The sequence below is a fragment of the Scardinius erythrophthalmus genome, assembly GCF_964197995.2.
Source record: "Scardinius erythrophthalmus genome assembly, chromosome: 2".
NCBI lineage: Eukaryota > Metazoa > Chordata > Actinopteri > Cypriniformes > Leuciscidae > Scardinius > Scardinius erythrophthalmus.
The window spans coordinates 51,435,600-51,459,574 of record NC_138222.1 but is presented as its reverse complement, the minus strand read 5'-3'; the positions used below and the strand labels follow the sequence as shown (position 1 = coordinate 51,459,574).

Here is a 23,975-nt window from a genome sequence, read left to right as displayed (position 1 = left end):
GCAGACATGGTGATATGATGCAAACATTAACGTACACATTTACAATCATACTTTTGTACATAAAAGAATAACAACATAAAAATAACAACATTGAAATTAATGTAAAATACACATCAAACAAATTTGGTTAACATTTGCAGAGGATGTACAACATACGCATGTTTTTTTTTTGTGTGCAAAAAGTAAGTGAGAGACATTCTGAAAGGCAAACTGGATCAAGTTACAGCAGAGATTGAATTTGCGCTGGTGTAAAAGGCCAAATAGATCCGATCACTGGAAACAGCCGAACACTGACACCCAATCAGGAGCTTTTTAGACTTACAACACCATTTTGCTGTTTTCCAAAGGTTGAAGAAATAAGACAAGAACAAATTCACACAACAAGACCTAACAGTGGGGGGGGGGACCTAAACGCTCTCTCTAAACCAATTAATACTAAATATCCAGCTGGGATTTTCTGTGAAACTGCACATTCCCCTCAGTGCTTTTACACCCGATAACCCATAGGAGGCGTCGTTCAACTGCTAATTGCTAAAAAAAACAGTCTTGTCTTTTGACACTTATAACACTAAAAAGTGCCGTTGGCACCTTCTCCTTTAAGAAGATGCATCACGATTGACAGCTAAACACTAATAATGAAGGCAATTACATATGTTAAGAAATGCTAATTTTTCACAACATATGACTGAGGGTTTCCAGCAATCAGTGACAAATCTTAACCGTCAATTAAACAATATACTTAACACTAAACAGGATATTTGATTGTTTTTTGGTCATCGAATGGCTTTTCCATTTTTTCCCTTGGAAACGCAAATAGTTTTGTGCGCAAGATTCGTCATTTTCTTTCACAGCTGCAGCATGATGATAAAGATCAATAAAGATCATGTAATCTCACAAAACCTGTCAAGAAATGGCCAAGTAATATTTCATCCCAAAATGAAAAACGAATGGAAATTTCACCCTTAATTCTCAATGCGTGTTGCTTGTAACAATATTGTTTTCATTGTAAGAAAAATACTGTTACAATAAGAAATTATTGGTGGAATATTGAGAAAAATTAAGGAAACTGCATAATAATGTAAAAATATATGTAGAAATATATATTTAAATGATCTAATTATATGATATATATCATTCTAAATTATAGATATTTAAGTATATGTATAATTTAAAATTTCTTCTTTCTTTCTTTTTGTATTGTGGGGTGAAATATGACCTGGACATTTTGTGAAATTCACATTTATATGATGACTGCACTAAACCGCTGTGTTAAAGGTTTTAGAGTCTGGAGAATCCGCACAGGCCTTTGGAAACAACACTTTGAATGTTCCCTTCAAATTTTAAACATATATATTTTCCCCTCAGCATTTGATTATTCAAGTGGGTAAACAAGAAAAAAAATAAAAAAATAAATAAAGATTAGTTCCATTTCAGACAGTCTTGATACCAAGAGTAAAGAAACATAAATGTATCAAGTAATTGCACAAAACAGCGAAATGAAAATGAACAAGATAAAGAAAAAAGAAAGAAAAGAAAAATACATGAACACAAATCCCTTTAAGTAACCAGTTTTCACAGACATGCACCTAGCAATGCACTGTTGTCTCCCACTGGGTCCCAAATCAACACATTACACAATCTAGTTCTACCAACTTCAATGGTTCTCCACAAACACGAGTCAATACTGCAGCAACAGTGTCTGCTGTTCTCCAGCAGGATCTGAACGCAACGGGATTTGCCATCTAAAACTGGGTCTTAGTGCTTGTGGTATCATAGAGGGCTTGTGATCAGGAGGAATTTATTCAAGGTTTTCTCTCTCCCTCTTGTTTTCATTTTTAATCTCTAGATTTAACATGGTCGGCTAGTCTCTCTAGGCTCTTTATGACAACATAACGGATCATATGGCAAACATTATATAAAAGTGCTAAAAACAAAAACTGATCCGACTAGGAATGTGACTTGGATTCAACCGGTAAGGACTGGTATAGATTCACGCTTAATAAAGTTTCTCATCATACCCTGGTATACTTGAAAAGCTCTAGTTAAGTTTTAAAATATGAGCGGCGTGAATGCTAGGCTGTGCTTAAACAGTTACCAGACCAAAAACCGAAGATAGCTACTTAATATCAAATGTTAATATGCACTCAAACGGCGTGCCGGTCGTATCCAGAAGCACACAGTGCCTGCATAACACTCACTTCCCATAAACTCACGTGTTACGTATAGTGAAGTTCGCCGGGGCTGTTTAATAAAATGGCTGGGCTGGGTGAATCTCACAAAAGTAGTCAAAAACCAAAAACTAATTTTTGCATTGTGACATGCAATTATCATTACCTTGACATAAAATCTCATTCTCTTTAATATCATGTAAAAAAAAGAAAGAAAAAAAGAATTGAATTATAGTCATAGTATTATTTGTTGCACTGCCTTGATTTGAACTATTGTATTACAGTAAAACATTACTGCGAGTATAGTGATTCACCACTGAGAAGAATTAAAGAAATTGACCAAAAATGTACCAAAAAATGACCAAAAGTGACATTTTTAATTGTCCAAAAATAGGCGTCTTTCTATTTATGCAAAATATTGACTATTAATATTATCCAAAAATATTACACCCCCAAGCCTTTTCCTTTTTTGACTTTGGATGTTTTTGTGAGATTCACTCAGCTCTGTTAGACCTATTTAGCAGTGATAAACTAATCAGTTTTTAGTGTCCTAATTCGAGGGCAAGATATACTGATAATATCTAAACGACTACAAACTACAGTGAATATAAAAGGGTGCTCTCGCTACACCGGTTATTTGATTGTTTTTGGTCATCGAGTGGCTTTTCAGTTTTCTCCTTTGAAAAGTTGTTAGGATTCATGTCGTTGATAAACCGTGATACAAAAGAGAAACACATATTCCCCACTGACAGTGAACGCTTGAAAATAGTTGTCCGATCCCTCGTGTGCGCGGTGAAAATGTCTCAGTGGAGGTGCAACGGAGGCGGGGTCGGTTAGGATTTACTGTCTTGGCATTTGGTTTCGTTGGAATGGGCGCCTTGACTTAGGCACGGTGGTTTCTGTTTCTCCCACTGGCAGATGGCATTAACGTAGCCGACGATGACCTTGTCCATCCAGGTGAGGGGCTGAGGGAACAGCACAGCGCCCTCGAAGAAACCCAGGTGTCCACCGTGCAGTGTCAGTGCGAAGATCACGTTTTCTTTCTTTTCTGGAAGGTGAAAATGAACCAACGAATCTCAGAATTGCAACAACTCAAATGCAGAGAATAGCATCTATTGTAGGCGGTGTGATGAAAATCTCATGACGACACGAGTCATTTTATATCAGGGTAATAATCAACGATACTGAGCTCTGTCACACACAATAAAACACTCAGGTTTCCACCTCTGACTTCCTGTCACACTGACCCTGAGCAATAAAAAGGTTTCGATACACCGCCAATGTTGACCAGAGTTTGTCATAGTTTGCCTTATGACACGATATTTATTATATACGAGTATGTTTAAACAAGTAGAGATCTCACGAGTCACATGCATTTATGTGGGGCTCTGTAGTAATTATGGGTGTTTTTGGCATATGAGGTCATTATCTAATAAAAGATCACTGTGGAAAAAGGCTGTAGGCATGCTGAAGAAGTAGGAGAAGCTATGCGAAGTGAGCAGAAATGACTACAAGAAAAATACAGCACTTAAAAAAAGGGAGGTGGTGGTAAAAAAAAATTAGGTGGTGTTTTTAAGGCAAGAATCACTTTCAATATTTCAAAGTATATTCATTCAATAATTAATAATTCACTATTCAATAATTTAAAGGGATAGTTCACCTTCAATTACTCAAGCTCAGGAATGAAGATCTTTTTGATGAAATCTGAGAGCTTTCTGTCCCTCCACAGACAGCAACGCAACTATACTTTGATGCTTCAAAAAGTTCATAAAGAGATTGTAAAACTAATCCATATGAATTGAGCAGTTTAGTCCAAATTTTCTGAAGAGACACGATCGCATTGTGTGATGAGCAGATTGAATTTAGGCTTTTATTCACATTTAAACATTGATCATCAAACAAAACCAGAAACTCAGCCGAACCTGCTTGAGAATGAACCTCATTGGTTCTTGCGAAAGCTCAAACGTGCTGCGTAACACAGGATATGTGCTTACAGATAAAAGGGAAATAATTCTGATGAAATGTAAAAAAATACATTTCTCAAATAACAACGATCGTTGTGATAATAATTTTAAGCAATATGACATGATATGACAAAATTGTGACTACATTTTCATTGACTACGAAGTCGCACCGATCATCGTGAAGTGAACAGATCATCTCTTCCACTTTACCACTAGTTATAGCAATCTGGCGGCACATTTCTCATGGTCAAGCACATTTTTCTTTGGAAAATGTGAAAAATTGAGTTGAGGATAAAATGAATAACTATTCTTTTGTATAATTCAAACTACACTCTTTGGTTTTCCCCATGTCATTCTTTCCAGACTTTTGATGGTTTGGTGTGCAGTGCTGTACCTGCGAGTGTGCGAGGAATGGTGAGCAACGTGTTGTGCACAAGCGGATCATCGGCCGAGTTCACCAGCAGCAGAGGCACATTTATCTGCAACACAGCAAGAAACACTAGTCACAAACAGGAAGCCAACACACATTTCCATAGACTCTCTAAAATTATTCACTAAATTCCATTATCATTTTACTCACATTATGAATGAAATGAACACAGCTCTCCTTCTCGTAGTATTCCTTCAGAGAGTTGTGACCATGGAATTTTCTAAAAAACAAATTGACATCTTTCTATACTAGGAATAGTATACTAATATACTTGTAGTATATTAGTATGCCTACTAATATAGCATTAGATATGAAGAACTAATAATATACATTTTTTATATCATTTATTATTTTAGGTTCATTTATAAATATCCTACTGTTCATTTTTAATTAATTTTCGGAGTATTTTAAGGTTTACAAATGTTAAAAACATTTGTTTATATGTAAAATTTCCCCATGATTGACGGAATTTTCCGCGGCCTTCACTACTATAAGGTAGGGGGCGCTATTACGCATATTCTGAAAGAATATAGTCTCAGGATCAAAACACAGGCAAAGAAGGGAGAGAAACCAGTGATAAAAGCATTGCTTATGCAAAAATGTAGCATTTTTTAAGAAAAAGTATCATTCTTGTGTTGATAAAAGAATGCATGAAGCTAGAATAAATTGTATTTTATTTTTTAAAGCAGAGACTCTTCTTTCTTTTGAATATTGCATGTTCAGATATTCATACAACAAAATGTCCTGTGAGCCATGAAAGTTTTGTGAACATTATCAAAAACGCTGGCGATGCTGGCAACTTAAAATAAATAAATAAATAAATGAATAAATAAAAAACCCTGGCAGGGAAAGAGTTAAACTAGATCCTGTAAATAAATGCATTGCTAACAGCATATAAGCACAATTTTATTGCGGTAACAGCTATGGTAAACATGGTATTCTATAAATAACAGCACAAAACATTCTCGGACAATGCGGAGTGAAGATTCAATTTCAGAGAACGTGACTCAAAATAACCCCTAAAAATACTACATACTATTTGTCAATGTGTGTGGTCCATCACAATTCGAGTCTCAAAATGTGTCTCTCGTCTCGGTTTCACAAGACCATTAGAAAATGACAAATATCACATTTAGCAATTTCCCTGCACTCACCTCATGATGTTGTCATCGATCTGCATGAGTGATGTGGCAGTATAGAGCCGGCTCAGATCTGCATCCACCATTTTAGTGGAGCCCACACCGAACAAGGCGCTCCTGTTGAACCACAAAAAGAAAAGCTTTCCTGACTCTGTTCAAATGACAACTCGGTGATTAGATTTATATACTCTTACCACTCAGAAGGCAGTAAATTTATCTTGTTTTTGTGTCATCAGAGACAGCATTACTGTAAGTTATTCTGAGGTCTCCTAATGGCTTAATTGCAAGAGAACATGTGAGCTCACAACAGTTTCAGGGGAAGAGTGAATATTACAGCTGGCCACTAAACAGTGCTCACAGCGAAATGTGTCAAGATTCAATGCCGAAGACAAGATGGACAGTACCTGTGGGACAAAATGATCTTCTTCATGTTGTCGGCCATCAGGAAGTTATAGAAACGACGACACTGGTCCCACTGCAGAAACGTCTCCTGAGCTCTGAAGTAAAACACACAACACAAGTTTTCAACGCAGTTTAAAAAAAGTGTGCATTTCTTTCATACTTTTGAATGTTATGATGCCTAAAAACACCAAATAAAAATCTAAATGAAGTAAAAAAAAAAGTATATTTATATTCAATTCAATTATATATATTACATTTTTGATATATAAAAAACAGGAATATTGTGAAATATTATTACAATTTAAAATATCCGTTTTCTATTTTAATATATTTTAAAATGTAATTTATTCCTGTGATGCAAAGTTGAATTTTCTGCATTACTCCATGTCACATGATCACAGAAATCATTCTAGTATGCTGATTTGCTGCTAAAGAAATGTTTATTTTTTTTATCAATGTTGAAAACAGTTTTGTACAAATTCTTTCAGGATTCTTTGATGAATAGAAAGTTAAAAAGAACAGCATTTATCTGAAATAGAAAGCTTTTTTAACATAATACACTCATGTTCAAAAGTTTGGGATCAAAACTATTTCAATAAAAGAAATCAATACTTCTATTCAGCAATCAAAAGTTACAGTAAAGACATTTATAATATTTCAAAACATTCTGTTTCTAATAAATGAAATATAACTTTCCATTCATCAAAGAATCCTGAAAGAATTTTTTTTTTTTTCAACATTGATAATTAATTATATTTGAGCATCAAAATCAGCATATTAGAATGATTTCTGAAGGATCATGTGACTGAAGACTGGAGTAATGATGCTGAAAATTCATCATTGCATCACAGAAATAAATTATATTTTTTAAATATATTCAAATAGAAAACAGTTCTTTTAAATTGTCATAATATTTAACAATATTACTGTTTTTTTGTTTTTTTTTTGGCATTTTTAATAAAAAAAAAAAAAAAAAAAAAAACACAGCCTTGGTGAGCATAAGAGACTTCTTTTAAAAACATGAAAAATATTACCGATCCCAAACCTTTTTGAACAGCAGTGTGCATATTATATATTATAATATATATGTTAGACTCATAATGCTGATTAAGTGGACCTAAAAACAAACAACTATGATATGCATGAGCCCTTCAATATCAATTCCAGCTAAATTCATAAGGTGCATTAAAAGGGATCTTGAATATAATAATCCGGCAGATAATCGGGGAGAGCAGATTAGCAGGGGCTTTATAGATTCAGTAATCCAGTCTGAAGGCAGAGCTAGACTGTTTGGCAGTGCCAAGTGTGTTGACATGCTGTAGAAAAGCCCAGCAGAGCTGCTGACAAACAGAACAGACAGCAAAGGTGTGGCCTCAGATTTACTGAAGTCCAAACACACCCACTGCATTCCAGAGCTGCTTCTGCTCGGCGGAACGGACATCACAAGTTTATTCTCTGACAGTGATGCTCACTGTTTAGTTGTTAGACCAGTTGCTATGGTGCTCTTTAGTGTTGACATGTCAACAACACTGACATCTTTATAGCCAGTGGGTACAAGTATACAATTACTTTTTTTGTGTCTCGAAATATCCAAATATATCAGATTAGATTTACATATCATGCAAATTTTAAGTCTATAATTAAATAATACTGTAAATACTTTATTTTCAGCATCATTACACCAGTCTTCAGTGTCACATGATCCTTCAGAAATCATTCTAATATGATGATTTGCTGCTCAAGAAACATTTCTTATGATTGTCAAAATTGAAAACAGTTGCTGCTTCAAATTTCTAAAGTTAAAATCTTTTAACATTTTTAACTTTTGATTCATTTAATGTATCCTTGGTGAATAAAAGTATTTATTTAATTATTTCAACAACAAAAATTCTTACTGAGTGGAAGCTTTTGAATTGCATATAACTTTTGTGGCCAGATGATTCTTATCGAAATGTTCCTCATTTAATGTTGAAATAAAGGGTGCTTAGTACATTTGACTTCCTTTTGTAGGGTGCAAACATGCCATGGAAATTCACAGTTTGTGTCACTTCAATTTTTGAAGAGCACCGTTAGGGAGGCTCTATTCAGGCTAACAGAGATATGCTTGCACAAATGTACAAACAAACGAGCTTCATGCAATATGCAAACGTCAAGCGGAGAAAACAGGTGGACACAATACTGAGACCATCTGTGCCTCTTTTAAACAACTAAGTACAATGTACACACTGTTAGTTCTTATCTAGAGTTCAGTCGGAGTCCACTGAGTACGAATTAGACCATTTCACTACTGCTTTCAAAGCAAGCTGGCAGAATTTTAATCTGGGCATTTCGCCCAACCCTGGCTTCATGAATCCCCGTTCCACACCCCTCTGGAGCGACATCAGGTATTATGTGGCTTCTGTCAGAGAGCAGAACGGCTCACCTTAGTGCACTGTAGCCCTGGCACACGCTAACACAGCACAGAACCCGCTCCTGGTTGGTACGGTTCTCTCCCAGGAACTTGCAGACTATATTTCCCCCCAGACTGAAGCCCACGACAATAAGTTTGGTTTGAGGATATGTTTTTTTAATGAAGCCAACCATTGCTGCGAACTCCCATGTACAACCTACGGAAAGAAAGAAAAATACTTAGCCACAATATATATATATATATATATAAAACAAAAACTAACATTAAAGGGTTAGTTCACCCCAAAATTAATTACTCAACCTCAAGCCATCTTAGGTGTATATGACTTTCTTATTCAGCCAAACACAATTAGAGTTATATTTAAAAATACCCTGGCACTTCCAAGCTTTATAAAGGGAGTGAATCGTGCCTTGGTTTTTGAAGCCAAAAAAAGCACATCCATCCATAATAAAAGTAATCCATACGGCTCCAGGGGATAAAAAAGGCTTCCGGTAACGACCGTACGAGAGTCTAGTTCCGGCGGAAGAGCGACCTCTGACCCAACGCATGACGTAGGATGTAGGAGTAGATGCATCTAGGGGTTCAAACAAATAGGGCTGGGCAACAAACGCAAGCTCTTCCACCATTTGTGTTTAAACATTCTCGTTTTAGACTTCTAATTCATGACTGGTGTTTTGTTTTGCTCTATCCTCTGTGCTTCCGCATTTGTCATGTGTTGGGGTCAGAGGTCACTCTTCCACTGGAACTAGACTTGCGTATGGCTGTTACCGGAAGCCAGTGATTCTAGTTTATAAAGTTATAAATATGGATATTTTTCCTACAAAAATGCATCTTTTCACTTCAGAAAGCCTTTATTAACCCCCTGGAGCAATTTTATGATGGGTGGATGCGCTTTTTTGAGCTTCAAAATCTCAGTTACCATTAATTACCATTATAAAGCTTAGAGCAGTCAGGATATTTTTTAATATAACTCCGGAGACGCTGGTTTGAGTCTCACTCGGAGCAGGGCAAATAGGACCAGAGGGGTTACAAACTGTAATTAAAACACTGTAAAGGCCCGTACACACCGGGACGAATATCAGCGCGCGTTATTCGCCAGCGTTTTTCAGCGCGTTTTTTGTGTTCACACCCAAGCGATTTTCGCTGAAGATGAGCCGAGTGAACATGCAAATTCATTCCCTGACATTAGATGGCGCTTAATTCCACTCCATAACAGTTCTCTTTAATCAAGATTTTTGTAGTCGCTGTCGCGTTTGTCATATAGTTCTTTATGTACCGACACCAACGAGACCAGCAGCTCTACATTCATCTTGCCTTGCATCTTCCTCGTCTTATTTCTTCCCAGAAGTATAGATGCTACTCGGCATTTATCTTCTTTGCCGTTACGTATGTGTGCTCGGCAAGACCGTTTTGTGTTTGAGCGCCCTCAAGTTGTGTTTTACTGTAACTTCAGAAGCTCCAGACACGTGAGCAAAAGCGCCAATCTCATTGGTCGGATAGTTTTTGACGCAGCGCGTCAAACCAAAAAAACAAACCCGAGGCGTTTTTAAAAAAATTACGCTTTTATGCGTGGCGTTTTTCGCGTCGGTGTGCACACTCACATTGGCTCCCTTTGTTTAGTCACGAGGCGTTAAACGTTGGCGAACAGGCCTTAAGGGTGTGTTCACACTTGGCATGTTTGGTTCGATTGCTCTTAGTGCTGTTCATTTGAACATCCAGACCCTGGTGCGCACCAAACAAGCTTTAATCAATAACTTGAAAAGTGCCTAATTCACACATTTGTTCATTATAATGCATAGAAGTCTCGTACCGTAGGTGAACATGCGAGGGGAGGTGAGCTCAATGTTCGGCAAGGCCCCGAGGTGATTGAGCACAGCACATCGGTAGCCCTGTTTCTGCGAGTGGTCCACAAAGGTGCGGATATAGTGCTTCTCACTGTGGTTCCCAATGCCAGGACAAATGACCATGGTGACGTCCTCTGTGAAACCAACACAAAACATTAAGAGCGCTTGCTATGGAAGAAATGACACATGTAGACAAATACATGCAAATGTATGCAGACAAATGCTTGAGTTGATCAGCATTACTAAGCAAATATGGAGCGTTTATCTTTTCCTTTCCAGGTAATGTGTCACAATGTTGGCACAAAGCAAACAAGGGTAAATTACAATGTTTGCATATCAACAAAACTGCATAAACTCCACTTTCTAATGCATTGACATAATGCAATAGGACAGATGGATGTTTTATTTAATTTCTATACTTTATTAATTTAATTTCTGTGCTGTATTCATCTTAAATATCAACATAATATAAATATTATGTTGATATTTAAGATGAATACAGCACAGAAATATCTGTACTTTGAAAATACGGTCTTCGAAAAAATCCTGGTCTTATTTTGTGCAATTGTCATTTCAAATGGTTAAAAATGTATTTATAACTTAAAAAAAAAAGAGATATTTTTCAAAATAATATTGTTTTCCTCACAAAGATCACATTACAGAAGTAAAATTGACCCTCACATTGATCTTTACATGACCGTTGCTTTATTTAATATCTCTTTTTCAGAAGAACGATGAGTAAGCAAACCATTCAAATGTAATTTAAGTGATACTGTCTCCTTGAACCTGAGCGCGACATTCATTTATCAGGTTTCCACATAGCAGAGCAGTGTTACAGACTAAATGCGCCCGACTACGTGGCACTGACCTCCGGACTGATGATCCGCCAGGGGTTCAAAGAGGTCAAAAGTTGCAGTGGCCCCGTCCTGCATTGGCAGATATTTGCGCAGGCCGAACGGGTGAGGTGAACTGACCCGACCCAACTTTCCATAGAGGGCTGTCTGCAGATGACCGCTTTTACCCCATAGCAGAGGAGGAATGTACCTAGAACATGAAACAAAATCTCAGGTTTACACAGAGGTACATGATTTGATTTTGTGCCCAACTAAAAACTTCAAAAAGGTGGCCTATAGTCAGCTCAGATAGATGAGAATTATTCGAAAACAAAAATAGGTGCAATAGGTGTGGCATAGCCTAGGTCATTTCGAAAAACAAAAGAAACTGCTGTTAAATCAATGGTTAAGATTGTGTTTCTAGGTTCAGGTTTCGTCAAAAGAAAACATACAGAATGTGCATATTTTTCTGATGATTATGAACGATTAGTGTAGCGGCCCACATTTCTGCAGTGCTTTAAGGTTTGCTTCTGGGTCTGTATACTAACAGCAGGCACTGGGACAGGTCACCATGCGGCATCAGAGGTGCACGCTGCAGTTATGTAACAGTGCCGCCCACCAATTAGGCTTTAACCAATTACACACTGACCCTTTGCTAAGCTCGTAGGTTGTCTGTGTAACAGTCTCATAGGAATGAACTGGATTTCTTTGTGAACAACATGATTATTGGTGAAATGTGCTCATGAAGTGGTTATGGATATTACACTTGTGTGGGCAGGATGAAGTAAAAGCATTTTTATCAGCTGTTTGTCTTTAAAAAAAATATAAGAAATTATACAATTACTGTGATAAAAAGGCAGAGGTCCAAAATACAGAAAATAGAGAAAGGTTTTTCCACTGACAACTGAAAAAGCTTTATTTTATAGTGATTATAATAAGTGAACAAAACTATTAGTCAGTTCTGTGTTCTGTGAAGGACATAGTTACTTGCAATCTCCATTCATACATGACTAATACAAAAAGCTCTCAAATAAATGCTGTTCTTTTGAACTTTCTATTGATTAAAGAATCTTAAAAAACAAATGCATCTCAGTTTTCAGCGTTAAAATCAGCATATTAGAATGATTTTTCTAAAATATCATGTGACAATGAATACTGTGGTAAAGCTGAAAATTCAGCATTGCATCACAAAGAAATGATATTTGTAAATATAAAGTATCAAGCTGTGATACTATTTAACAATAGTACTGTTTTTACTGTATTTGTGATCATATAAATGCAGCCTTGGTGAGCATAAGAGACTCCTTTCAAAAGCACTATTTTTTTACTGTACTAATATTTTTAACATGATTATTTGCAGCTAATGCAGGGATCATTACTGAAGACATAAATGTTTATTTGTGAATAATGGTTGACATGAATTTTAATTAATAGCATGAACTTTAGGACTTAATTAAATTTGAAAAGGGGCAAAAATTAAAAGGTACAGTATTCCATTTCTGAGAAACGCTGTTGAAAGTGGATCGGACAGAGCAGTACAACACACTTGAAGCCAATGAACAGTAGGGACATATATTTTTTAAATTAAACAAAAAAGGCTTCTTGAAATTTTAATTAATCTGTAAAGTTAAGTAACAACAATAGGCTACATCAAATGTTAAGCAGATTTCCTCAAATAACCAAGTGATATAAAACACTACAATATTCGCTACCATTTGTAGATGTAACTTTCTGGAACATCGCCATTTGAGACAACATTTCAGAGTATCACTGTTATCAGAAGTAAAAATTCTCAGGATAAACATTCCATAAGACTCTTTCTCATTGACAATGAATCAACTTGACCCTCCTTTACTCTGATGCCTACAGGCACCCAGACCACTTAAACCACGTTTATTCCCACAAAGTGAGGCTAAAAAAAACAGCAGTAAACAAAGTACACAGAACACCTTCCACATCTTTCCTATCTCACTGTCACTGCGATCTATTCCACACCTCTTGAAGTATTACATAAGATGCTCTCACGATTGCATCAAGCGTAGCTGCATAACCAGTGTCTATTATATGTGATTTCCCTTAAAATATCGGTTATGAGATGTGAGGGAAAGCCCGGCTGGTTTAATCTGCTCACAATGACACGGTCAAATAAGACAAGAGGATCAGCACAGAGGGTTTTACCATAAAAAACAAGACATTTGAGGTGAGTTAAGTTCCTAGGGCAGATAAAAATAAGCAACACAAATGCATACTCATTTAAATAACCAGGAATGTTGACAAACAAGACTTGAGTGTTACTTAACTAACCACAGAACTGTATAGAAACAGGCTTTTTTGTTCCCTGTACTTCATCTTGAACCATTCCTCTCTTTGTTGACTGAGCTGCAGTCATCCGCAAACAATAAAGATAAAAAAAAAAAAAAAAAAAAAGGAAGCATGCAGCGGCAAGGCTGCGTTGGCGTGACACGCCTAATAATGCTCCAAAGTCCAGACCCACAATGCAACATCACAGGCATGCACGACTATTATCAATGCTTGAAATAATAACCTACGGATCTTCAAACTCTGACTGGTCTAAAGCCGTTGTTTTCTTAAAAGGCGTTTTGCTAGACAATCCTCTAGCCAAACAAACATGGGAAAAGTTAAATGTGGCACTGAAGAGATAAGGATAAGAACGGACAATGGGCTGTTTTTTTTGTCGATTGATCTCTTGGTGTAGTAGCTGTACTGGAAAATAATGATTACATAACCAGCTGGGAGTCATTTTGGGTAACAAAAGTAACACCCACCCGCACAGTGCAACAGACAACTTCTGAGGTCAACGCGTGCAAAACGGCCTCCAGAAGACATGTTTCTCATTTTAATTGCAGATTCTGTGCTACAACAAGAAAATGTACGATTACCATCACGTGGAATTGAAACATTAATATTGCCAGGAGGACTAACAGTGGCTTGATGAATCACCCTGTCAAGTGTATTACACACTATACAATAGCAGTGCAGGTACACAAACATTTCTGCTGATGTTATTGGAAAGGCATGCTTTGTCTTGGCCTCAAATATGAACGGTATAATAACCATATGTTGTTTCAGCTCACAATAAATTCTTGAAGCAGCACCTCACCGTTTACATGAAACTGTTGTTGTTGGATTTGAGCGTGAAAAAGCTTATATTTCATTCGAATTTTTTTTCAAAATAGTTTTAACTGAAATACAATTAACGCTAAAAAGAAATATAAAGAAAATAATAAAAATGACAAAATTAAAGTGAAAACTGAAAATATAAAAGACAAATCTAAGATAATTTAAAATATTAATGAACACTATAAATAAGACAGCTACAATGATGGAATCTGCTAATAATACCATGGTACTGAATGCTTACAATATTCATATACCATGGTTTTTACATGCCAGTCTAAGTTAATTAAAAGAATACTAGATAACGTTACATGTCTAAAAAACATGGAATTACCATGGTGCCAAGTACAAAAACATGGTTCTACCACGGTATTTTTGGAAATGCACATTATAGGTCCGGACTTAGACAGTTTGGGGTCAACAGAAGTCTCTTACCTTTACCAAGGCTGCATTTATTTGATCGAAAATAGAGTAAAACAGTATTATTATAATCTAAAATAACTAATATATTTTAGATTTATTAATTTATTTCTGTGAATTCTCAGCATCATTGCTCCAGTCTTCAGTGTCACATGACTGTTCAGAAATCATTCTAATATTCTGATTTGCTGCTCAAGAAACATTCATTATTATTATCATCATCAATGTTGAAAACAGTTGTGGTGCTTAGTATTTTTGTGGAAACTTTGAAACATTTTTAAAAAATTCTTTGAGGAACAGAAAGTTCATTAGAAGAGCATTAACTTGAAATAGAAACCAAAAATTATAAATGTCATAACTGTCACTTCTGGTCAATTATATGCGTTCTTGCTAAATAAAAGTATTAATTTCTCCAAAAAAAGAATCTTTCTGATCCCAAACTTTTGAACGATAGTGTATATCTATGCAAGTGATTCTAGGAGCACTGTATTAGTCTTAGCAACCACATGCTAAAAGCAGCGCAGTTTCAAGAACAGCATCAAAGCTATTCTGAGATGTGGTTTACTCACTCAGTAGACACGGTAACTGCAGTGAAATGATAATCTAAACTGTCACACTCACTCTTTGGTCAGGATAGGACAGGACTTGAGCAGGAAGTGGTTGAGTGTTGTATCCTGGTAGGTGAGGTCTGGTGGAGCTGTGGGACTTTTCAAGTTTAGGCAACGGACGATGACGTAAAGAACTGTGGCCACCGCTGCCAACTTCATTCCGTCAAACATCGCGGGCATCTCCGGTGCCACCGTGTACACTTCCGATTCGTGAGTGTTCATGGTTGCGCTGAAAATAAACCATAACAGATGAACATCAGTGTTTTACTGTAGCATAAGAAGAGTTATTTTAACATCAGTGTAAACCACAGGGTTAAGGGTTTCAGGAAGGCCCACATTAGGGTTATTTAGTTAAAGGTGGTATCAGTGATTTCGGGCCTAAAAATATTTGTATTTTTTTTCCTAACGATCTGCTAGCTGCCCGCCCCATAAGCATGTCGTCAAAAAAACGCGTCTCTGTAGGCAGCCTAGGCTCTGAGATCTGCACACAAAAACAAAATGGTTTAGCCAAACAATCAAAACCAAAACAAATAGTGTTCCAACCAATCACCGACAGGGGGAGGGTGTTGTGACGTTTTGTGCTCGTGCACGGCTGCACGCGAAGTCAGAGCTGAAGAAAAAGCTGGCTCAAAATGTCACAACACCCTCCCCCTGTCGGTGATTGGTTGGAACACTATTTGTTTTGGTTTTGATTGTTTGGCTGAACCATTTGTTTTTGTGTGCAGATCTCAGAGCCTAGGCTGCCTACAGAGACGCGTTTTTTTGACGGCATGCTTATGGGGCGGGCAGCTAGCGGATCGTTAGGAAAGATTAGATGAATGTGATAAAAATATTTTTGGGCCTGAAATCACTGATACCACCTTTAACAGAAACTGAATGACCAAGTGTAAATATAAAACGCTGCTTAGTTTTCACTGTATGAATTAAATATATACTGATTCTTATTAAAGCTACAAAAGTTATTCAGCCAAGAGCAGTGAGTGATTTTCTCTTTGCCTTTTGTTCATGACCCCAGTTATTGCAAGCTGTTGCGATATGCATGTACAATACAATGAAGAATAAAGGATGCTCTGTGAGGTCACATGACTTTATATGAGGATCTATATTTTGGTTTAAAATATTCCAATGTGCAATTAGACAAATGGAAAACAACACAGTTGCCCTCGACCAAAGATTTTTCCTAGTCGACAGGTAGTTGTTAAAGCCATTAGTCGACTAGTTGCACTTTTATGATATTAATTTAATTACTTAAATATACTGGAGGTCAGGGCTGAGAAAGAATATGTAACATTGCTACATTACAGAGAAATATTACAGAGAAATACTAACACTCAGGCACAAACACTTGGATACACGCCTAATAATAGTGCACATTATCTAGATTAAGGTTAGCATGAGCGGATATGTAAAGTGGCATTAGCCATATTTGAGGTCAGTGAACAATAGGCGAACGTTTGGATTTCTTGCCCGACATAATTACCACACTGACCAGCCATATTAACGGTCTCTCCATCATGGAGTGTGTGATAATTACAACGATAATGAATGATACAGTTCTAGATATCCTTCTAAATATAAAAGAATAGCAGAGTCCACACCACAACTATAACGGCACAGACAAACAATATCATTGGACATTCATTTTTCCAGCTGACGAATAATAAAAACCTAGACAGCCAATCAGAATCTATCCTACTTTAACTCTTTTCCCGTCTGCGTTTTTATTATTATTTATTATTAAGTTGCCAGCCACCGCCAGCGGTTTTGGTCATTTTTATAAAAAAATTGCATGGCCCGCAGAATAAATTGTTGTATGAATATCTAAACATGCAATATATAAAATTTTATTTTATTTTATTTTTTTATTTATTTTATATGTTTTATTTTAGCCTCATGCATTCTTTTTTTAATCAACACTTGTGTGTGGATAAGTTTCATAAAAAAGCTACATTTTGAGCTAAAAGCGGAGAAAATTGTGTTTTGTCAAAGACTACGTCTGGATCAGATTAAGTACGATGATCAAAACACAGATGGAGTCGATCGAGTCCATCAACACCCCTAAAGCTTGCACAGTCCTAACCACTGACTTCCTGGGGAAAGACTTCAAGAGCTCTCAGGCCTTTAAAACAGCAGATGACAAATCTGCAGCGCTCGCTTATAATAAACAGAACAATATCATGCGCTGGTGTGGACACGTATACTGTATAGTCATCGTCCTGGTGTGAATGGGCCTTTAGGAGAAAGCCATTCAAACAATAGCTAGTTAATAATAGAAACTGATGGAGTAACTTACTTTGTAGTTTAGATGGGGTCCTTGAATGTGATTTCGTATTCTCTGATGTAGAGCGAGGATATTGTGGGCGTGGATTTTAGGTCACAGTGATCTGGTCAATTCTTTGAAGAAGGAAAAGAAAGAACAGTGACACGCATTAGAAACGATAAGATATGGTTAATGACGACTAACAGTGTCAACAAGTACCAAGCCCATGGTAATACCTTAACTAGCAGCTGTATGCATATTAAAGGAAGAATTCACCCAAAATGGCAATTCTCACCCTCATCTCATTACAAATGTATGATTTTCTTTCTTTAGTGGAACACAAAAGAGTTATGTAAATTGAGTGCTAAATTCAATTAAAGGAAATTTCTTGATTTCAATTAGATAATCTTAAGGCACAGGGTACTTGATCTAGCCCTGCTAACTCAGGAAGACTTCAATTTTTAATTGTGAGGAAATGCACCTGTCAACTTGATTCCCTGAGACCATGCTCATTTCGGTCTTAACATGCATTGAGTTCACAAATGCACTACATGTGAATTTTGTCCCCTAATTAAAAGAGGAAGACTGTATTTGTTTTTGTATCCATCCATGAGAATGAGCTTTGTGAATTTAATCTGAATGAATAAAATGAATGCGATAGTACATTATAAAGCAAATACAGCCAGCAACAATCACTAATCAAAGATAATCCAAAACAATCCAAATTTGGCGTGTAATCTCCTATACAATTATGTGAGAGCAAAAATCACCTTGAAGAGAAATATAATTAAAAATATATACTATACAATTTTGTTTTACAAAATCCCATTAATAACATCAATAAACGTAATTGCATAACACTTAACAGGTCATTATATCATTCGAACACGTCACCATCATAAAACTTAGCCTTGTATTGTTCATTCAATTCATATTTAAATATGTTTAGATGGATGGAAACTATATAACATATCAGTGGAAATAATGTTTGTATACAGTGCATACACACGGTTTAAAAGTATTTATATAGCATTTGTTGTACTTCTCCATTTTAATATAAATCATAAGCTTATTAGTGTAATGGAGTAATAAACAATCATACTGCACAATGAACATCATCATTAAAAATAATGGAAATAGTAGCTAAATGTAAAACCTCATGGTTGCATTACAGTAATGAGAATAGAGGGGTAAAATCTGATTAATTGTCATCAAAGTAATGTTACAACCAGACTTCATTTTCACACACACTTACATTTTATATTTAACCTGGACATGCATACTCTCCACAGACACTGATTAATGGCATTGAAATGATCAAGATGTTAAATATCAAAAAGTATTTATCAGAGTATTATTAAAGCACATAAAGAGTTAAACACACACTTAATGATGGTGTTATGATGTTCGTGACAGTGTGGTGATTGTAAGTGTATCCTGCAAAATAAGGCCCAGCATCTGCCATTACTTCAGAACAACCTCACATACTGACATTTCCTGTGATTTTGAGATTTTTATACACAGTGTGGATGTGAATGTCTACGGAAAACAAGTGGCATTGCAGATGTCAAAAGGGTAAACAGGAATCATCTGTCCATGATGTTAGTGTGATGGACAACGGTACGTCTATATCACACATAAAACGTTATAAAACATCCGCTTAAGACATAACTAATGGGGGGGGGGGGGACACTAGGCTGATTTGATAAACATAACAAAAAAATAGACTTATGTTAAAAAAAACCCCTTAGAATGTTGTTTAGATGAGCAGTGTAAACAGGAAAAAGAGGCGACACCCCTACACATACATATTAAGTAGAATAAAACGCATCGTGTTCAGTGCAGATGAACGCATCATACCTCGTTCCCCAATTTATCACAGACAGCTCCCTTTCTGTATTGGTCAAATGTAGATTTGTCCTCTCTCCTTAGGACACGGTGTGTTTACTTAGCGTTGTATTATCCGCGGTCCCCTTTCTAGCATTTTCTTCTTTCTCGTCTCATCTACAGACAGACAGACGCGCAACGCACTTCCTGCTTTAGAAGAAGTCATTAACATATCACGCGCCCTATTGGCTAAATAAAGCAGTTATGTCATGGAGCACCGCCTCCTTTTTAGAGTGCACGTTTTAAGAGCATGTACTGGCTGCAAAATGAGAGGAAGGTGGTTGAAATGATAGCCTACGCCTCTGGAGTTCAAAAATAATAATAACACAAATTATTTTGTGTTTGACCACAATGTCGTCTACCTTCTAATTGTATTACAGTATTCAATTTATATTTGTTTTTGTATATTGTATACATTTGCCAATAACTGCCCTTGTCACCTACTATTTTTATTCTTCTTCTCTTTTTTTTTACCGTTGTCCCCATAATCAGACATGTCTCTAAATATTCATTAGTGTTCTTAAGTGGTGTAAGGTTTTGTGCAACTGTTTAGTAGCGAGATCTATCTTGTTTAACAGCTGCAGGTTGTTGGTTGCAAACTAGCTCCACCTTGTGAAATGGCATTACATATAGCCTAAGTGCATTATGGAGATTAGACGATTAGGTCTTGTATTTTATAGACTAGAGCATACAAAATATAATGCGTAGCCTACAATTCTACTTCTCTTGGCTAGATAATAGATTGACATTGTTCAGAACAGTAGTGTGATCTATACCTATAACAACCATGAAATTATTTTAAAAGGACATTTTTAACACTTTTTTTGAACATCTCCTGTCTGTTCCAGTAGGGGGCGGAGCACAAACAAAATGTAAATATTCCCCTAGACCAAAAGGCATTTAAACTCTCATATAAACATTAGCCCATTTAAAAAATACTTTAACTAAATCCTGACCCACACTAAACAAATTTGGATTTTACACAAAACAAAAATGCTAAATGTTGAACTAAGGTAGGCTATTTGTTTAGAGTTTAAACAGAGTTTAAATGGTGATGGTGTGGTGGTTACAAAAGTATATAAGCATTTGTAAATAAATAAGTAAATAGTAGTAAATATGTTATATGTAAGATATAGGGATGACGAGAATTTATTCCTTAAATGTGTTTATTCCGTTGATTAATGTTCCCTGCTCAATCGTTCTATGATTTGATTGCTTTCACCTTTGGGGAGTGTTCGCCTGCTTGGGGAGGGGGTGGGGCACGCGCGCGCTGCTCAAACAATACAGACTCTGATAAGTGAAGCAGCAGCAGCTCAGTGTCCTGTATTAATTTATACACATATCTCCCCTCATCAGGTATGAATTACATAAAAGCAATGAGAGTATGTTTTTTGACATGTAAGAGTTTAAGAAATGTTAACTACGTTGTTTAAAGTGTTTAAGTTTACTGTTATGACGGACATGTAAAAGTTCGCTTCAAGTCATGTCTGTGTGCTGCGTCACGCGTGCTAGTTACACATTTTCATGCTAGTGATGGAGACCATGCGGTCTCAGAGAAAATACGCAATATTAGAGTAAGGTCCACAAATAACATGTGTTTTGGTGAAATAATACAATGAGTAAGTTGTAAGTGCCAAATAACTGTGAAAATGAGTGTCTGTACTAAAAAGTGTATCAGAAAGAATAATTCTGGCAAACATGAACACATTTTTAGGATTTAGTCACATGGAAAATGTCATAAATGTTATCAGTGAATATTTCATAGTACATAATGCTTAATCTGTAGACACAGCAGTAAAGGGAAAATACTGTATGTACTGTATATGTAATTCTGTTCTATATTTTGTGATTACTATTGAAGTGATGCACTGTCATTGATTGAGAAAGAATAATTCTATTCTATAAGAGTGATTGAACTGTTTTACATTGTATAAAAAAACAATACAGACTCTGATAAGTGAAGCAGCAGCAGCAGCTCCGTGTCCTGTATTAATTTATACACATATCTCCCCTCATCAGGCGGTGAGGGTACTACAATGGGGTGTTCAAAAGTGCAAACATGGACTCAACTGAAGCTTCCCACTCGTGTTTACAACATCGTGGTGGCGTTCATGTGCGTTCAACTCGTAAATAAGATCTTAACGAGATGACTTGAACGCACCAACAGTACTCATAAAAGAGTAGAGGCAAAAAGTACACGGATGACCTACTGCTTCGGGTTAGATTCTGAAGTGTGCATAGGCCTAAAATGGTCACTTACTATCCCATGAGGCCACAGGAGAGGATTTGTTAATGGCAGTGAAGCGATGTAACTGACACTGGTTGGTCACATGATGATGACAGTAGTAGCCTACGTCCAGATTACATTCATCCTACACATTCATACATATTAGTGACACAAATTATGGCCCTACAGCAGAGTTAGAGTATTTGAAAGAGTATTTCAATTGAGTCAATTGGCTGACGATATACTATTTTTCTCAAAAATGAGAGCGGTTAATTGTATTAAAGAGTTTTCCTCGGGTCTTAAAATGAATATAAATAAATTGCATGTAATTTAACAGAATTGATTTTTAATTTTTTATAGAGGAATATCCAGAATATACATTATTTGAGAAAGGACATTTTATGTAAACAAAACAACAAAGGTGGATTATCTGTGCTTGTTTTGAATACATTCAAGGTTAATTGGCCTGGATACTGGTGTTTAAGCTCAATTTTTCCCCAAATAAATATATTATTTGGAATAATAGATGCATTCAATATAAAAAAATAGATCTCTCTTCTATAATAGTTGGTATGAAAATAATAATAATATATTAGTTAGACAGCTTTTAAACTCAAATGGCAATGATCTTTATTATAAATTGTGTGGAAGTGATTCTTCTGAGGCAATATATGTTAAAGACAGCAAGTTTCTAGGAGACATTAATATTCTGAAACACAGTTGTACTAATAAACATATTAGGAATATTTTAACAGGTGAAACAGCTATACTCATAAAAGCTCATTGTGGACCAGTGTATTTAGAAATATAAACTGGAATAAAGCTTGGTGTATTTGTGAAGCATACTGTTTAAATAGGCTAATAAAGTAAAAGATGTTACATTTAAAATTTTGCATGGTATAATCCAGCTAAAAGTGTGTTAGAGAGGTTTAATTTAGATATTGATTATTCATGTGGTATTTGTTCTATCTGTTTTGTAATTGAATAGTTTTCAATGGGTGGATGTGGAAAGTTTCATAAGAAGGAAAACAATTGTTATAATTAAATTAAATAGTTTTGGTGTGCATTATTCCAATAAAAGTAATAATAGTAATAATTTTTACTTTTATTGTACAATTTTTTTGGGGGGGGGTATGTTCTATAGTATATATCATACTATAGAACATACTTTTTTTAGAGGTCATGAAGTACATAGCCTACTTATTCAAACTCATTAGCCTAGTGTGTGTGTGTGTGTGTGTGTGTGTGTGTGTGTGTGTGTGTGTGTGTGTGTGTGTGTGTGTGTGTGTGTGTGTGTGTGCCCTGTCCCAAATGGCACACTTCATATGCACTTTGGCCCAAAGTCTTTGGGTCTTGCGCGCGTCAGTTAAAGGGTTAGTTCACCCAAAAATTAAAATTCTGTCAGTAATTACTCACCCTCATGTTGTTCCAACCGCGTAAGACTTTCGTTCATCTTCGGAACACAAATTAAGATATTTTTGATCAAATCTGAGTGCTGGATCACTCCTCCACAGGCTTATGGACACTATAACTTGCTGGCCCAGAAAATGTATTAAAGACATTGTTAATATAGTCCAAGTGACTCCAGTGGCTCAATCTTAAGTTTATAAAGCGACGAGAATTCTTTTTGTGCGCAAAAACAAACAAAAATAACGACTTTATTCCACTATTCATTTCCTTCTATCTGGGCCTCGAGTTTTTTTACGCAGTGTTTTTGCGTAGCGCGTCTGTGTTGCACGTCACCACGTAGGCTCACTATTGGGCGACTCTGGTCATGTGTTATATGTGGTGACGTGCAACACAGACGCGCTACACTATTACACTACGTGAAAAAACTCGAGGTCCAGAGAGAAGGAAATGAAAAGTGGAATAAAGTCGTTATTTTTGTTTGTTTTTGTGCACAAAAAGTATTCTTGTCGCTTTATAAACTTAAGATTGAGCCACTGGAGTCACCTGGACTATATTAACAATGTCTTTAATACATTTTCTGGGCCAGCAATAGTGTCCATAAGCCTGTGGAGAAGTGCGGTCTGTGGAGAAGCCTCGCGAGCGCCCCCTATGCGGTCGATATGCGCCCTCGATGCGCACTTTTGCAGAGCCTGTGAAGAAAGTGCGGACTCGTAAGACCGCGAGTGCTTAGGGTCCCGTTTGGGACAGGGCCTCTGTGTGTGTGTGTATGTGTATTATATCACGTTACCTGATTCAGCCAATGGCAGCACGGAGCAAAATTTGAGCAAGCAATATT

The 23,975-nt window shown here is 36.4% G+C and overlaps 1 protein-coding gene across 1 annotated transcript; it reads right to left on the bottom strand.

The window, feature by feature from the left end:
- Nucleotides 1–1,194: 1,194 nt before the first annotated feature.
- Nucleotides 1,195–20,029, bottom strand: abhd2a (abhydrolase domain containing 2, acylglycerol lipase a). Its single transcript, XM_081359680.1, has 11 exons — nt 19,477–20,029; nt 17,650–17,750; nt 15,370–15,585; nt 11,226–11,401; nt 10,324–10,491; nt 8,526–8,709; nt 6,106–6,198; nt 5,717–5,818; nt 4,713–4,782; nt 4,527–4,611; nt 1,195–3,216 (listed from the first exon to the last, which is right to left on the bottom strand). The coding sequence occupies exons 3-11, from the start codon at nt 15,576–15,578 to the stop codon at nt 3,002–3,004; spliced, it is 1,302 nt and encodes a 433-aa protein (XP_081215806.1). The 5' UTR covers nt 15,579–15,585; nt 17,650–17,750; nt 19,477–20,029; the 3' UTR covers nt 1,195–3,001.
- Nucleotides 20,030–23,975: the final 3,946 nt, after the last annotated feature.

What these genes read in the sequence shown, in the direction of transcription:
- abhd2a (XM_081359680.1), bottom strand. Translation starts at nt 15,578, where the DNA reads ATGAACACTCACGAATCGGAAGTGTACACGGTGGCACCGGAGATGCCC. An exon ending in CAGGGCTACAGTGCACTAAG is followed by an intron (nt 6,199 to 8,525) that starts GTGAGCCGTTCT and finishes GTTTTACTTCAG; the next exon opens with AGCTCAGGAGACGTTTCTGC. An exon ending in ATCGATGACAACATCATGAG is followed by an intron (nt 4,783 to 5,716) that starts GTGAGTGCAGGG and finishes TTTGTTTTTTAG; the next exon opens with AAAATTCCATGGTCACAACT.